Source organism: Accipiter gentilis, chromosome 24 (assembly GCF_929443795.1).
Source record: "Accipiter gentilis chromosome 24, bAccGen1.1, whole genome shotgun sequence".
Lineage (NCBI taxonomy): Eukaryota > Metazoa > Chordata > Aves > Accipitriformes > Accipitridae > Astur > Astur gentilis.
The window spans coordinates 6,742,055-6,756,886 of record NC_064903.1 but is presented as its reverse complement, the minus strand read 5'-3'; the positions used below and the strand labels follow the sequence as shown (position 1 = coordinate 6,756,886).

The following is a 14,832-nucleotide window of genomic DNA, read 5'->3' as shown; positions in this document are numbered from 1 at the left end:
TATTCTTTAACATTCTTTCATATAGTATTATACTCGCTGCCTTCAAATGATTGCAGCTCCCTCGCAAGCCGTTTATATTTTTGGCCAAATATGAAAAAATACCCATCCTGGTCCCTCCCTTCGCTTGCCCAAGAGTCATTTCTCAGTGAGGAATGAGGCTTTTTTAGTGTGTAACATTTTGCGCTCAGGAAAAAAATGAGTAAACTTACAAGAAGATATTTAACAATCTGCCATGTCCGTCTCTTTCTCTACTTACGGAAAAATAAGTTGTAGATCTCCAAGGAAGGCATATACATCATCAACGTTTATATCAAAGATATACATGGGAAATAATGTTTAAAAGACTAACTGGCATTTGTGGACATAATCCTACACATTGCAGGGAGTGGAGGTGACCTTTTTATTCTGTTCACAAATAGTCAGCTGACTGAGAAAAAGCCAATTTGATTTATGCTACAATGCAACTCTTTCCACAGAAGGCGAACGAGGGAGCATTTCCTTCCAACGTCCAGTTCCACTTCCTTCACATTACAGCTGATTCAAATAAGACAAACACTTGCCCTTCAGTGGCTCTGATTCTAGATCAAAACTGGAACAATGGCTGTAGCATCCTCTGGATTATGTATTTGTAAACTCTGAATCAATAGTAATTTGGACATTCTCAGCTAGATCTCTTGCCTCTAAGAGTAAGAGAGGAATTGTCTCTTGGATGTGTACACTCATGTCCATCTGCTTGCATAGTTTGGTGCCAACTCAGGCATTTGGCAAATCCTCACCATGTCACACATGGAGCCAAAGGACAGTGGATAAAGCTCAGTAATAAGCTTGACAGCACAAGTGGCATCCCTTCTAAGAGGCCTCCTTTCTTTTTGCCAGCACGGACATACAGGAACTGAAAGCCCTTCTGGACTTGATACTGAACGTCAACACGTATTATCAGAGAGAATTTGTTTTGAGGAAGAAAGAGGAGGCCTCAGTCTGCATATATGTTTGGCAGCCCCAAGATGCTCCAAAAGGACTTTGGAGGAGCCAACCAGGGTCAGAAAATCTGTACGACCGGTCTGTCAGGTTGTGACTTACATCCCAGCGTGCAGCACATCTCCTGGCAACTTTACACTAGACGGATCACCTCTCTCCTCCTCACCCTCGGCACAGTTTATCAACCATATCTGCAAACAGGGGGATTGGAGAGTCTGACCATCTTGCTCGGAAGAGCCGGAGATGGGTGGCACCGTTTTCTCACAATGGAATTCTGGAAGTTGCTGCTCTAAAATAGCATGAGGTTGGCCACTACCAGATACACTACAAAAGCCAATTATTTGCCTCTTTTGGGGAGTTGGGGGAAAGGGCAGGATGTGAGAGCTGTTCTGGGTAACGGGGGTGTTATTCCACCTCAATTCACTGTCCTGCTGAGTTTAATTTCTTGTATATGATTCGATTTAGCTGCTATGGGTTGTTATCCTCTAAGACTATAAACGTAATCAAATGAATGCCTACATGATTTTATTATTATCTAATTCTGAAGAAATAAAATAGCAAACACGAAACAAACACCCAGGTCTTCCTGGAATATTGGTTACTTTGGTATTTCAGCTAGCAGCATTTTTGCAAGGGGCAATGTGCATCATTGCTCCGCACAGCATGGCTGGGACTGAGGGACTGCTGTCAAACTCGGGGAAGGTACTTGCGCTGACATGACCAAGCAGGACCTGCGGCAAGGCACGGAAATCAAATGAACAGCACCAGACACAAAACAACATAAAATTTAACTCTTGTATCAAATGATTTGAAGAGAACTGTATCACATCTAGCATAGACAGCTTTTAAAAAAGTGTACTTCTCTCTCGAAAGAAACTTGCTTCAAGCACAAATAAAAAAAAAAAAAAAAGGGCAAATTTTTGTTCTCATGGAAGACAGGATCAACACAAAGTTTTTTTGAGCAAGCCCTCAGCTCTGTCATTACTTTGGAATGGTAAGCGAGAGCAAAAAACCTGATTTGCCTAACATAGCACATCAGATGGCCACATAAAACATGCCTACATTGCTACAACTTTGCAAATGAGTTGAGCACATTATTTGTTAACCCCTGCATTTTCTTCTGTAAATCTCGCTCTGTCTCTGTGTGTGTATCTATCTATCTCTACCTCCATAAACAAATGTTTTCTCTATTCTGGCAACTTAGCAGTACAGAAGCTCAGACAAAACAGGTAACACAAAACACTCCATCGCCAATACTTTCATATCTTTTCATTATTCTTTCGCAATGCTGATATGAAAAAACTTACCTCGAAGAGCATCTAAGTAGTGAGCTTAAAAAAGAAAAGAACAAAACTGAGATGGATTGAACTTCTGTACCCAAATGAAAATACAGACACCACTTGCTTATGGCTTGCCACCTGTTGGTTAGATATAAAATATCTCCCTCTTACTGCAGTCAGATCTATTCCTGCTACTGTGATCAAAACACATTGCGTCTGTGATTGTTCTCCATTTGATGACAAGCATGCAGAGGACAGCTTGGGTCATACCTGGCAGTGCCTACAATGGGATGAGCAGCTCAATTTATCCTCTTAATTATTTTAGTCCTTTTCTGGATTTGCTCTACACAACCTTTAGAAAATTAGGCTGTTCCTCCTTCACAAACCTGATTCTTGATTTAGCAAATCTGATTTAGTAAATTCTAGAGCCAGGGAATCAATTAGCTTAAAATGATCAAGATGAAGATAAAACATTCTACTTTTTTTCAAGAAGCAAGCGTGAGAGCTTACACTGCTTACCTCTAAAAATTAGATACCCTGCTATTATAAACAACTAAAACAATAATAAATGATCTTGCTCTGGGACATTTTAGGGAGAAACACTATTAGACTTTGCAAAAACCTGTTGTATTTCATTAAAAATACAACTATTACATTTGTATAGTAGAGTAATGACTTCTAAAACAATCTGAAAGCTTTACCGTATTAGGAACATTGTTAGAAGCCAACTATAGAAAAAGCACCTCTAGTAATAAGTAAAATATGTAAATCCTCAGACATGAAGGCAAGAGATTTAATGCAAGAATTACTTAAGCTGAATAAAAGCTTCATCCCCTCACACCTTCTATTTCTTAAACATTTTTTTCCTTCCTGACTCAAAGTTCACATACGAACACAACCCAAAGATATGTTAGGACTGAGGTATCTTTCTTTTGTGTATTTTTTAAAAAAATTTATTCATCAATGTTTTTTCCTCTAAACAGAAAACTGCACTGACTTGCTATTCTGTGGGACAAGCGGGGTGCACCATCAGTGCAGAGGCACCTTCTTACACCTGGCCTGATTCTGGGTCTCTGTTTTTTCCAAAAATTACTTGAATCAGACTGATGGCTATGGCAGATCTTTGTATAACTGGTTAAGGTTTTACGTATTTCATTTCTAGAGGCACAAAGCGCCCTTACCAATGGTGCAGTGGTCCCCTTCCCATCCAGGGCTGCACTCACACTTCCCGTCCTTGCACTGGCCGTGCTCCGCACAGTGCGAGTGGCAGGTACGTTCTTCACAGGTTGGTCCCACCCAGCCCTCTTCGCACTGGCATATCCCTCTTGAACAGACGCCATGGCTGCCACAGTCCAGCGTACATAGCTCTGCACAGGATTACAAAAATACGTCATGTGAAACAGCAATTTCCTACTGCAAATAGACTTTGCACCGATACTAAATTTAATCACTTCTATACTAATATCGCTCATCAGTTAGATCAAATATGGGATTTCATCACCCAGTACAAACCTTGCACAATCTGGCTGCCTCCTTCTTTAGCATTTACTTGCAAGATCATTTATTTGCTTGGGGTGGGGACTGCAGAAACGATGGCTTTGCAAATAGTAGGGCAGCGGGTCTAAACCAGACAAACAACGACCCCAAACAGTCCTTATCTTTTGACTGATTTCAGCTGAGGCCTTTAACAACAGCATGCCATGTCTGTTCCCAGGTCGCACTGGCTCGGTTCTGAAATCTCGTATAAACTCAAATATTGCAAGTGAGCTGAATTAAAGGATAAAGTGGCACACTAAATACATACAAGCAAAAGTCTTTGAGATATTCAGACATCTGTAGCGATGGCAAAATGGCCTTCACTTACAGTAAGGAGAGCCACCAGAAAGGTAGCAGTGAGAAAGAAGAAGAGCAAGCACCCTGCTCTGACGGCAGTATACAATATTACATGACTTACAGGCCACGCAGATCTGCCTAGTTCTAAAATGGCTTTCAAGGATTAAAGCATTTTTCCTTCCTGGCTCTCATCAGCCAACTAAGAAACCAGCAAAGCTGTTTTGGGAAGACAGGAGTACCTCCTTCATTGCACTCAGAACAATTTCTCTACCTGGGCATTGGAGAACACCACTTATCGAGAAGTGGAATGAAAGTCCTGAATTGTTTCAATACATCACAATATGCCAATTGCAATTCTACTTCCACTTAGACCAAAGTTGTTCTGTGAAAAGAATGGGTTCATTATAAAAAGGTTCTATGTAGTTTGAATTTATTTAGAATAATTAGTGTCAAGAGAGAATTTGCTTGTTATTCTGCAATTAACCTGCCACAGAAATGTTTCCTCCTTCTTCCTCTCGGAAAGCAGCTGATAGCACTACAAGTGCAAGCCAAATAATCGTGTCTGATCTGATTTCAAATGTCAGTGTTACATATTTAGTCGTTGCAAGATTTTTCCCTTGACAGATTTTAAACAATGATCATTTATATCTTGGAACTATTGTATATAAACATTCTTAAATGCATTTGTAGTGACAAATGCTGTCACTGTATATACCAAGCAAAGTTTTTAAAGTTTAAATTGAAATGTTATCAATTCAAATAATTTTAACACTGAGAAAAAAGCAGCACAGAAATGGAGCTGCACAGTGGCATCGCAGATGTGCCAGGCTCTGTCTCAAGTTAGTCTAGCTCTTATTTTTGTTAATAGCTGGAGTGATGGCACAGAGTGCAATCAAAAGAATAGGTGAGCGACAAACCAGAAGAGCATGGTCAAACTCAAAATCACCTACAGAAGCAGAAGGCATGGTAAAGAACCCAAGATAAAATTCAGTAAGAGAAACTGTGAAGTACTGTCCTGAGGAAGACAAAATCAGCTACATAAAAAAATAATTAATTTTACTATTCAGATGGACTTGTGTTATAGTGGAGTACAAGATAAACATAATTATCTGACGATATTCCTGCAAAAGAGTATATAAGACAAGGAAAGAGACTGCTCTGCTATATTCAAACAAAAAACCGTGCTGAGCCTGGGGCATTATCCCTTAGAAAGTCTTGATTGCTGCCTGCCGATGATTTATTAATCTAATGCTTCGTGCCTTGGACTGCCTGCCTGCAGGTGCTGGGAAGGATTTCTTCCCCCTTGCTGCGTAACTTGGCTTGTTTTTTTTGTTTTGTTGCTTGTTTGTTCCTTGGAAACCCGGGAGACTGCTCAGAGGACTAAGGGGGAGACTGGCTCTGTTATTTCATTGGCACTGAACTCGCCTAAATAGTTGCTCCTATGATCAGCAAGTCAACTGATCCCACCAGATCTGGGATCACAAAGAATCACCCCCAGGCCAGCCTGGCAGAGGCCCACTGGTATTATTTTAACTTATCTTTATAGCTTGGGGCACGGGCTAACTCCTGAGAATTAAATCTAACAAATTACCTGCTACTTCAAGGATTTAGGCTGCTAGAGGGATGCCTTTGATCTCTCCTGATCTCCCTCTAGTTCATTATAATCATTGCTTTTGGTATTTTACTCTAAGTGGCAAAGATTGTTAAGAGGATTTTAAGAAATATTCTGGAGTTTACACTATGCTGGGTTGGACTAGATGTTTTTTCTGACCCTTCTGGATTGAGTGTCCTACTACACAGTTTTTTGCAGTTGTGGGACTGGCTTAGTTCAACTGATGCCAAAGCTTCAGGGCATATTGTAGGCATCAGTATACAGAAGTGGTAATGTAGGCTGGAATGGCTGAAGCGGGGAAACAAAGCGATACATCGAGCTTCCAATTGTGTCAGCAGCTCTACCAGCTCCCACCACTTCTCTGTCGGTAAATCAATCAAAGAACCAGCTGTGGAAAACCTCGAACACATTCCCACATGTGGCATGCACGCCTGCCTCGCCTCTGTCTGTCTACCCAGCAGAGTCTAATCACGACAAACTCACCTTCCAAACAAACAAACAAAAGAAGTAGCAGCATGGAGCCAAAGGCAACGTAGGCACATCCCTACCATAGGGACGTAGATCTTGCACATATTCCTATTTTACAACCCCTAAGTTAAATGGATCTTAAAATGTTTGAGAGTTTTCCATTGTTGTCCCCATGCTTCATACAAGGAATAAAATATTTAAACACTATTTAAACTCCTAAATTCAATCAGATTAATGAAGTGGAGATACAAGATTTCCTATCTCATCAAAAAATATCCTAGGTCAGTCTGTATATAGTTTTCACTCAAAAGGCTCCTTTTTTTTAATTCTATTTGCCCACATAAGATCGTGCACAGCAAAACAAATTTTCCTTTATTTTTTGCCTACTGGACTACAGCGGCTTCCTCTATCCAAACCACACTGTCTTGGAAAGACAACACAGCGGCACAAGTTCTGGACCCCAAACTGGCTCTGTGTGATAGGAAATGTTAGGTTAGCTGTCCCGTGCCCAGTTATTCAGTTTTCACACCTCATTTCTGCCAGCAAGTCAGGGCACGGTAACCAGATACCAGTAACTGAGTGAAAAGTGTTACAAAGCCAGTGTGTGTCAAACCTGTTCTGGCAGAGGGATCCTGGAATGATCTCACCTAGCTCTTGCCCTTCCTTCTAGCAACGCATTTTTTTCTACCAAAATATTTAATCTAAATCTTCTTTGATGCAAATCAAAACCAATCCTGTAAGCACCAGGCGTAATGAAACCTGGTTTCTCAGTTTGGCCCAGACACTTTCCTCAGTTACCCTCGTTGTCCTGCTGCTCAGCCAACTCAGACTTTATGGTTAACTGAGGCCAATCTTGAGAATTACATTTGTTTTGGTGATTTAATATGAGGCTTCAGAAATGCTGTTCACCATGATAATGTATTCTTCTGCCACACAAGTCCAAGATTCTCCCCAGACTTCTCACGCAAAGCAAAGGAAATCAAGCCTAACATCATCCTATTAATGCCACAGTAGTACCTGCGGCTTTAACCCACAACTAATTCAAACAGCTAAGAGTAAAAAGAGCATTACCAGTTCAGGCTGTCCTGTTTTTAAAGCAAAACAATTCCTTAACTCCTCCTGTAGATAAACAAGTACAGAAATATCAGCATAGCGGGGAGCCACACTAGCAGTTGTGTTTGCATGGAGTGACTGGGTTTCCTCTGCAAACTAGACAAAATGAGATACTTGAGTGAGTGGACAGTGACCGAATGCGATGGGAAACAATACAGTAACTCGAAATAGGTAAATAGCTTCAAACAAAGCTGATGTGGTAAGAATTCAGGCAGCACTGAAGTTGGACAGCAAGTCAGACACCAAGTGACTGTTCCACTCAATGGAGCATCTTCCTCCTTCCACAGCAGTTGGTCCTACAGGACGCAGAAACACCCTAAAATGCAGTGGGTCCTCCACAAGGGACCAGCATGGTGGGGCAAGGGCTTTGAGCTCTGGGTAGGTGCAGCAGTTGAGACAGCCAAAGACGTTTCCTCTGACTGAAACCTCTATTCCACTCCCCCTCCTCTCCATCCATCTCCTGGCTCTGCCTGGAGCTGGAAAACCGTGGTGAGCTGATTCAGATCATGAAACTGGCAGATAATTATTCACTTTATTCTCCTGGGTTAATACCTGACAGCTTGCTAAGCTAAATCAGCCTACTGAGGGATCAAAGAGGCAAAACAGGCAGGGCAAGGGAGGAGATGGAGGTCACAGCCGGGACGGGGACCGTCCTGCTGAGGAGCCGCGAGCTGTGCCATCGTCGGACCGCAAAGGACAAGAGCAAGGGGGAGGTGACTTGTGTAAGGTAATAAGGGAGGCAGGTGACAAGAGATACAGTTTGGATTAGTCGACCCGGGGAAATTACATCACAAGCCTTTAGTCATGCTGTTACGTTAATTGTCAATCATTCTCACAACGTACAGCGCAACACACGCAATTTGTGAAGTCCCTCAACCGTGTTGGTGTTGAGGCTTGTAGGCTTACGCAAAAGCCATCTCCTCTCCCACTCCTCGTGGTCGCTCACTGTTCAGTGTTCATCATACGCCTGCCCAGCTTGCCGGACAGAGCTCTAGGCAGGTCTTGTGGAGTGTGGAGGGGTGAAGGCTGGTCTGTGGCTAACGGACCAGATCCTCAGGAGGCGTGAATTTTCACGGCTCCCATGAAACCAACGGCCACCCTAATTCATAGTAATTCGTGGCCCTGTTTCAGTTTTTGTACCTGTACACTTTGCAATCAAAACAAGGCTCTCTAAGTGTAGGGCTGGGAAGTTAATTTCCTTATTTTAAAAAAAAAGCTCAGCTGTGCAGACTCACTGCAAGCGACGTGCTGGCAAATTGCTGAGACCTGTCCTCAACCGACCCCTGCAGTTTCGTATAGAATTTCATGAAATACAGTCTTTACTGAATCTAAAATTCAGGCACCTCAGACTTAAACCAATTAATGAATAAGAGACTTAAAAAACGTTCAACTCTGTCTAGAATTTTTACTGACATGTCCTTAATTCTGAAGGCTCATTAATTTTTCTTGGAAGAAAGCAAATGTGAGCTGTGAAGCATTATTTGTACATATTCTTGAGAAGGAGACAAATATGTTGATCATTCCTGAGCTAATCTAAAAAGCATTAAAAATTCACTCCACACTCTTCATTTTAATTATCTAAGTCAACAATGAGTTCTTTCAAATGTGTTTTATAATAAGTTTCTACTTATGTGATATGAAATGGGAAATTAAAGCTAAATATTTTATAATTTGTAATGATAAGGGAAGATTTTAATGTTAATTTGACATGTTTCAGAAATAACTCTTAGAAAATCATGCTAAGAATACAAAACTATATGTAAACAAAAGTGGTGAAATACTTACTATGAAAACACTCATTTTACTTTTCTTCACATTCAGCGGTGAATCTTGTTCTACAGACAGTCTAAACCTTAAGTATCATATTCATAATTTTGCTATCCATTTTTTAATAAGTGGTTTTCCATAACGATTAGAAATTAATCTATCCTGACTTTCACCCAATAAGCTTAACTGCTGGAGGCAGCAAAATATCACCTATCTAGGCCTAATAAAGAAAGTTTTTTCAATTTAAATATACATTGCATTTAATAAGCTTGCATGATAATTTCAACAATGTTCCTGAGCTTTTTAAATTACCTTCCCGCTGTGTCCTGGAGACAACTCTGTTCTAGCTTTCATTTTCAGCAACTGACTTTATTAATATAATTTTTTACACTGCAAAAAAAGTTCAAAAATTTAAAGTTTTAGGAGTTTCAAAAGGACTGAAGCTATTTTTTTTTTTTTTTTTTTCAGTAAAAGCTAACGGAAGGTTGTCCCCCCTAGAGAAGGTTACCTGAGAAAGTGCACTATAGAGGTTTAATGTAGATACCAAGTGTTACATATCTGTACCAGAAAAGATATTATTTTTATGGTACAGCTTCTATTATTTTCCCAATTTAAATAAACTCCTTTGGCAATCTGGATATTATAACTGCATCTAATCTAGGCTTCTCCAACAGCGTCACAGTATGTCAGTTAGGTGTACAATTTTTTACATTCTTAGCCAACCACAGCTATGCCAATAAACTGTCAAGCTAGGGACAGTTTTTCCACAGAGGCAAGACAGAAGTATTACATGGGCTGTGCCAGAATTCAGTGGCACCTGCTCTTCAAGCCCGAGCTGGAAATCAAAAGGACTTGGAAGTGTCTGCAAAACATTAATTTTGAAGTCTTTGGCTGTCAGCTGCCAGCTTTAGTGAACATGTTTCCTCTGGCAAACAGAAATCAGGTTCCCGTGTGGAAAAGGCAGCAAAGATGCATTCCCCAACAACTGCTGCTATACCTTCGCCCTATCCTTCACAGCACCAAGCAACGCTTGATGGGAAAATGCCATAGAACTTTATGTGAAATTTGGTACAAAAATAAATCAACATGATAGATCATCACTGAATGACTGGCAACTGTTTGGGGGGAAAAAAGAAGGAAGCCTCTACTGCTCTACTGTCAGAATACTAAAATAACACACAGTTCTGACAGGTATCTATGTGCATAGCCCGGTTTACCTATTTTAATGTAGATTTATAGAAAACAGAGGCGCAAAGGGCTTCACATGATCATCTATTCTTCCTTCTTCCCAATGAAATCACGGCTGGCATCCCTTAAAAGCTCCCAGCAACAGAGAACCTACAACAGGACTAGGCAATCCGTACCACCACCACCCTATCTTCAGACAACTATTCTCTCAATCTAAATTCTTCTGCTGCAATACTTCTTGTCCTCTCCATGCATCGCACACTTACATCTGACAATGAAACAACATTAAAGATCATCTCACAATACCACTACAATTTGTGAGTTGGAGCTGTTTGTTGTATTTGTGTGAATAAATTCAAAACAACACTTTAATGTTAATTACATGAACGCTGCAAAACTATCGCATTGAATTTGTTCTCACATATACCTCCAAAATAATTCCCACAGTCATTTCCAAAGATTCTGCTCTTGCACAAAATGGGACTTGGTGGCCCATACCAACAAAAGACACAGAGAGATTCATCTCACCCGACCTGACACATTTGTGTCTGAAATAGTTTTCTATTACAGTCTGTTATCAGACTAGAATGTTTAAATTTATTCAGCTATTGATATTTATCCTTTCTGACACTGTCACGAAGCAAGGGACTGTAGCAAACATATAAAGCTATGTTAAGCAGAAGAGGCACGATTTTGGAAAAAATCTCAAGGAGAAAACAGGTCCTACTCCAAATCATATTTGCCCTCATTTCTGGCTCTGAACGACGTTAGAGAGGCTCATAAGATATTACAACTATTTACAGTTTTCCATGCATTACACAAACATGTGGGCATTCCTTAAACTCCTTAAACATCATTCTAGAGTCTTCCTGATGTCTTCTATTACTTGACCTCCTATTAAGTACCCCCTTTCCCTCACAATTACATGACTGATACCCTATTTCCTATTTTGTCTTCAGCAGATCTATTGGTTTTGCTATGAAATAACGCAATGATTACAGTAAATAAGCTTTTGGGTGGTCTCACTGGCAACCGAAAAATAGCACAGCTGAAATCACTCTAATCACTGAATAAGGGTTCGATCCTGGCTCTCTACTTCATGTTACGAACCGCATTATCCCAGGAGGTGTTGACCGGGAGGCAATGAGGGACTTCGGGAGGTCAGGTCTTCTTCACAGAGACAAGAGTTTCAGAAAAGTACTATTGAACAGTCAGCGTCTTCAGAACAAACTGGGGCAATCTAAACTTCGCACAGCCCCGACTATTATTTGGGATAATTCAGACACAGCTACTGCATAATGATCGACTATTTCTACCAAAGGCAAAACTTCTCCATTCTTCAAACATTGTTTCATTTTAAACCTTTCTACTGTAAGCTTTATGCAGAAAGCCTTTCTCATGTGTTGCCTCACTGATATCTAACTACCTTTCTTATCTTCTTACCACAGGCCACAACACATAAAATAAAACCACTGGAACTAAAATGCCATATCCTCACTGTTTGTTACTCAGAATGTTTTGCCATCAATCTAGCAACGGTTTTAATTGCTTTCTGGAAATAATCCTACCATCATCTCATTGAACTTCTTTCTGATGCATTAAGTACTCTATAAATAGCTCTTCTGACTTCTGGTAGGAAGGCTGCCATTAACACTATTGTGTATCTCAAAATATATGAATGTAATTGCATTTTTTTGAAAACTGTAATGTAGCTTCTGATAATGCTACACCTATCTGAAAGTATCATTTCCAAACTGGGAGCCTCAATTTGCTTGAAAATTTATTTGTGTAGAAAAGCAATCAGTAGACAGACAGAAAGGTCCAAAGGACAAATACAGCAGAGGCGGGGGCAACGACAGAGAAACTTTTTCCCCTTCTTAGATCTTTTATCACACTTTTTTTTCCAGCTTTATTTTTCATCTGATGAAGAATATTTTCTTCCTGATCCAAATCCAATTTGTATATATAAAAAACCTCACCCTTTATCGATTTTGCTGTGGTTCAAAATGGTATTTTTACAGTGCAAAAATTTAATCAATACAGCCTGATGAATCTGGACTGGTAATGGTAAACATACTAACAGATATTTCATTTCAGGCAGCCAAAGCTCTGAAAATTGATACCACTGAAAAGGATTATTCATTTGCCATTGGGTATATCTCTGTTTACCCAGCCATAGTACTGGTGTAAAGCAGAATACAATTATGCTGTGCTTGCCACACAAGGGACTTCAGCTGCAGAACCTGTCTCTTTCTTAGAGATGATACAGGTTGGCAGGTCAGACAAGGCCTTTGTGGGAAATGTTTAAAATAAATGAGCAGCAGTACAACCTAATAGCAAGGAAGATTAGACTGACACAAGGGTAAGCAGAACCACACAGTATTCTGACCAGGACATTTTTTAAATACCACGCTTCCCAAGTAAATGTGGAGTTTCCTTGTCAAATTTGGTCCTGCTTTATAATTTCAAGTTGTGATTGTTATGATTTCAAGTTGTACGTGTTGTAAAGCAGTGAGATTACAGTCCTCACCGGAGATTCATAGTCTGACTAACAAGTTCTGAAATCCTTCACAATACATTGAGAACCACAAAAGGAAATGCCATGCAACGTCTACCTTGTTCGATATTTTATTTGATCAGGAGACCAGCAAGAAAGCAGTCTAGAACAATCTATCGTCAGCAGTAATGAGTGAGTTGAAAGCTATGCCTTTGTGTTCACTCACAGAGGGGAAAATGCAAACCACAGTTCCTTGGGCTGAAAAGCCAGTTCTGTAGGAAAAATGGGAAACCTGTTGAGTAAGTGAGAGACCATGAGAATAAGGACAGGCATGAGGCCTATGATAACGATGAGAAACATGGCAGAGCAACCAAAGGAAGGTTTCCTTTCCTCCAAAAGGAAACAGGCAAAGAGATGGCTCAGTAGGTACGTTTAATAAAGCTGTCTCACAGGTACAGCCTGAACTAATCCAGCGTCAAAAGAAAATAAAGAGTTTGAGACCCTATTTTCAGCAAAGGTTCACCAGGTTGCCCGAGTGGATCAGGATACATCTTTATGTAAGCACTAAATCTTTCATGATACACAGAAGTGCTATTATTAACACTGACTAAGGGCTCTGCTCAGAGCATAAAGTTTTCCACAATTATTTAATTAGTAAATTTGATTAGTAATATTCAGTAAAGAAGTAATGATTTATTTAAGCACTTTTGCAAAGAGTAAGCACCATCTTAAATTCACTGGCTTACAGGATGACCTTTGAATATGGGTCCACTCACAAGAATTGCTCCAACAAGTGCTTACCTCACCTAGGTTACGTGCTGTGTACATTAGAAGTACCTGCTGACTTCAGTAATGGAAGATGATCTATTTTACTTACGTATCTCTGAAGGTCTCAAAATGCGGAAAAGGTGGGCACCGGTACTACTTTGCAACATATTACAGGAACATCTATTCAGATTCACCTGTGTAAAAGCAATGGCAGCCCCCAAATGGCATAGATGCCATTGCTGCCCAAATTGGTCATAGAAAGGGGACTGGATGCTTTTAAAAGGATGTACTTCCATTTTCACAGACTGTTTTTTCGGGGAAGAGCCAGACCACATGCACAGAAAGAGTGGATCAACAAAAAAAACCTCAGGAACTCTGCGTTCCCAACAAAGAACTTTTACCACAGGAACAACTACTATGAGAAATTAAAGGTCACTACCAGCTTCTAAGTAACATCTCAGTTTCACAATCAAAAGCAAAATCAGCCGAAGAGGCTGGCCTTGCTTCCTCTCTTTTTAGCACAAATAAGCAGTTTCTTGGACAAACTCAACAGCCAGGCATAACAAGCTCTTTAACAAAAGCAAGGAGTGCAGCCTCAATTAGCAGAAGTCATGCAGTGCTCAGTGACCGAGCATGAGCACCGCTTACACGGACAAGGAGCAAACATTTCTATGTTCATTGCTGTGTTGGTGAAGATGAGTACTGAGAGAGATGAAGCAGGTCCCAGTAAGTAAACCGTAACTTCTTCTGTGTCAGCACCACAAACAGAAATAGCAACACGCATCTGGCAGCTGCTGTTCCGTCTTGCTGCTGCTAAAGCAAAGTTGCAGGTCATGACTTGCATTTTTCCTGCACCAGGGAGAAGCAGCACCTCGGGCACACGACCCTGGCTTTGAAGCGAGCACTGCTATCTCGCTCCTCGGTGGCGGTGGTACAACTGCAGTAGCGCTTTGCAGATTTTAAGAAGCGAACGAGCGTCCTTTGTTATTTTGCTCGCTTTCTTCCTTCTACGCTGCCTGCGTTTTTTCCACTAACTCATCACTTCGCGGTCCCTCCTCGCCCGTGCAAACGCTGCTTTGCCGAGGCAGTTCTGTTATCCCCAGGACATGCTGCCCAGTCACATACAGCTCAAAGACCCCCTGCTACTGCTCGCTCCGCAGAGCTGACGGAGGCATCGCCGGGCTGGCCGCCCTTCTTCAAGGCATTTTCGTAACGAGCGCGTGGGTGACCAGAGGAGGAGCTGGAAATACAAATGCGCCACGTGAAGAAGCGGCTTTCTGCGGGCCGTCGGAAAATGATTTTGGATCACAAGGTGGTAGATGCTATTT

At 40.9% G+C, this 14,832-nt stretch overlaps 1 protein-coding gene across 6 annotated transcripts in view; it reads right to left on the bottom strand.

Moving 5' to 3' along the window:
• TENM1 (teneurin transmembrane protein 1) overlaps nucleotides 1-14,832 on the bottom strand; it is a 342,601-nt gene that overhangs the window by 96,603 nt on the left and 231,166 nt on the right. For 5 of the 6 annotated variants that reach the window (XM_049827935.1, XM_049827940.1, XM_049827941.1 and 2 more), the window contains 2 exons: nucleotides 3,440-3,625; nucleotides 2,286-2,309 (listed from right to left, as the gene is read on the bottom strand). In XM_049827935.1, coding sequence (XP_049683892.1) covers nucleotides 2,286-2,309; nucleotides 3,440-3,625 — 210 coding nt within the window. The remainder of the gene's footprint in view (nucleotides 1-2,285; nucleotides 2,310-3,439; nucleotides 3,626-14,832) is intronic. The other variant, XM_049827938.1, reaches the window with a different exon arrangement.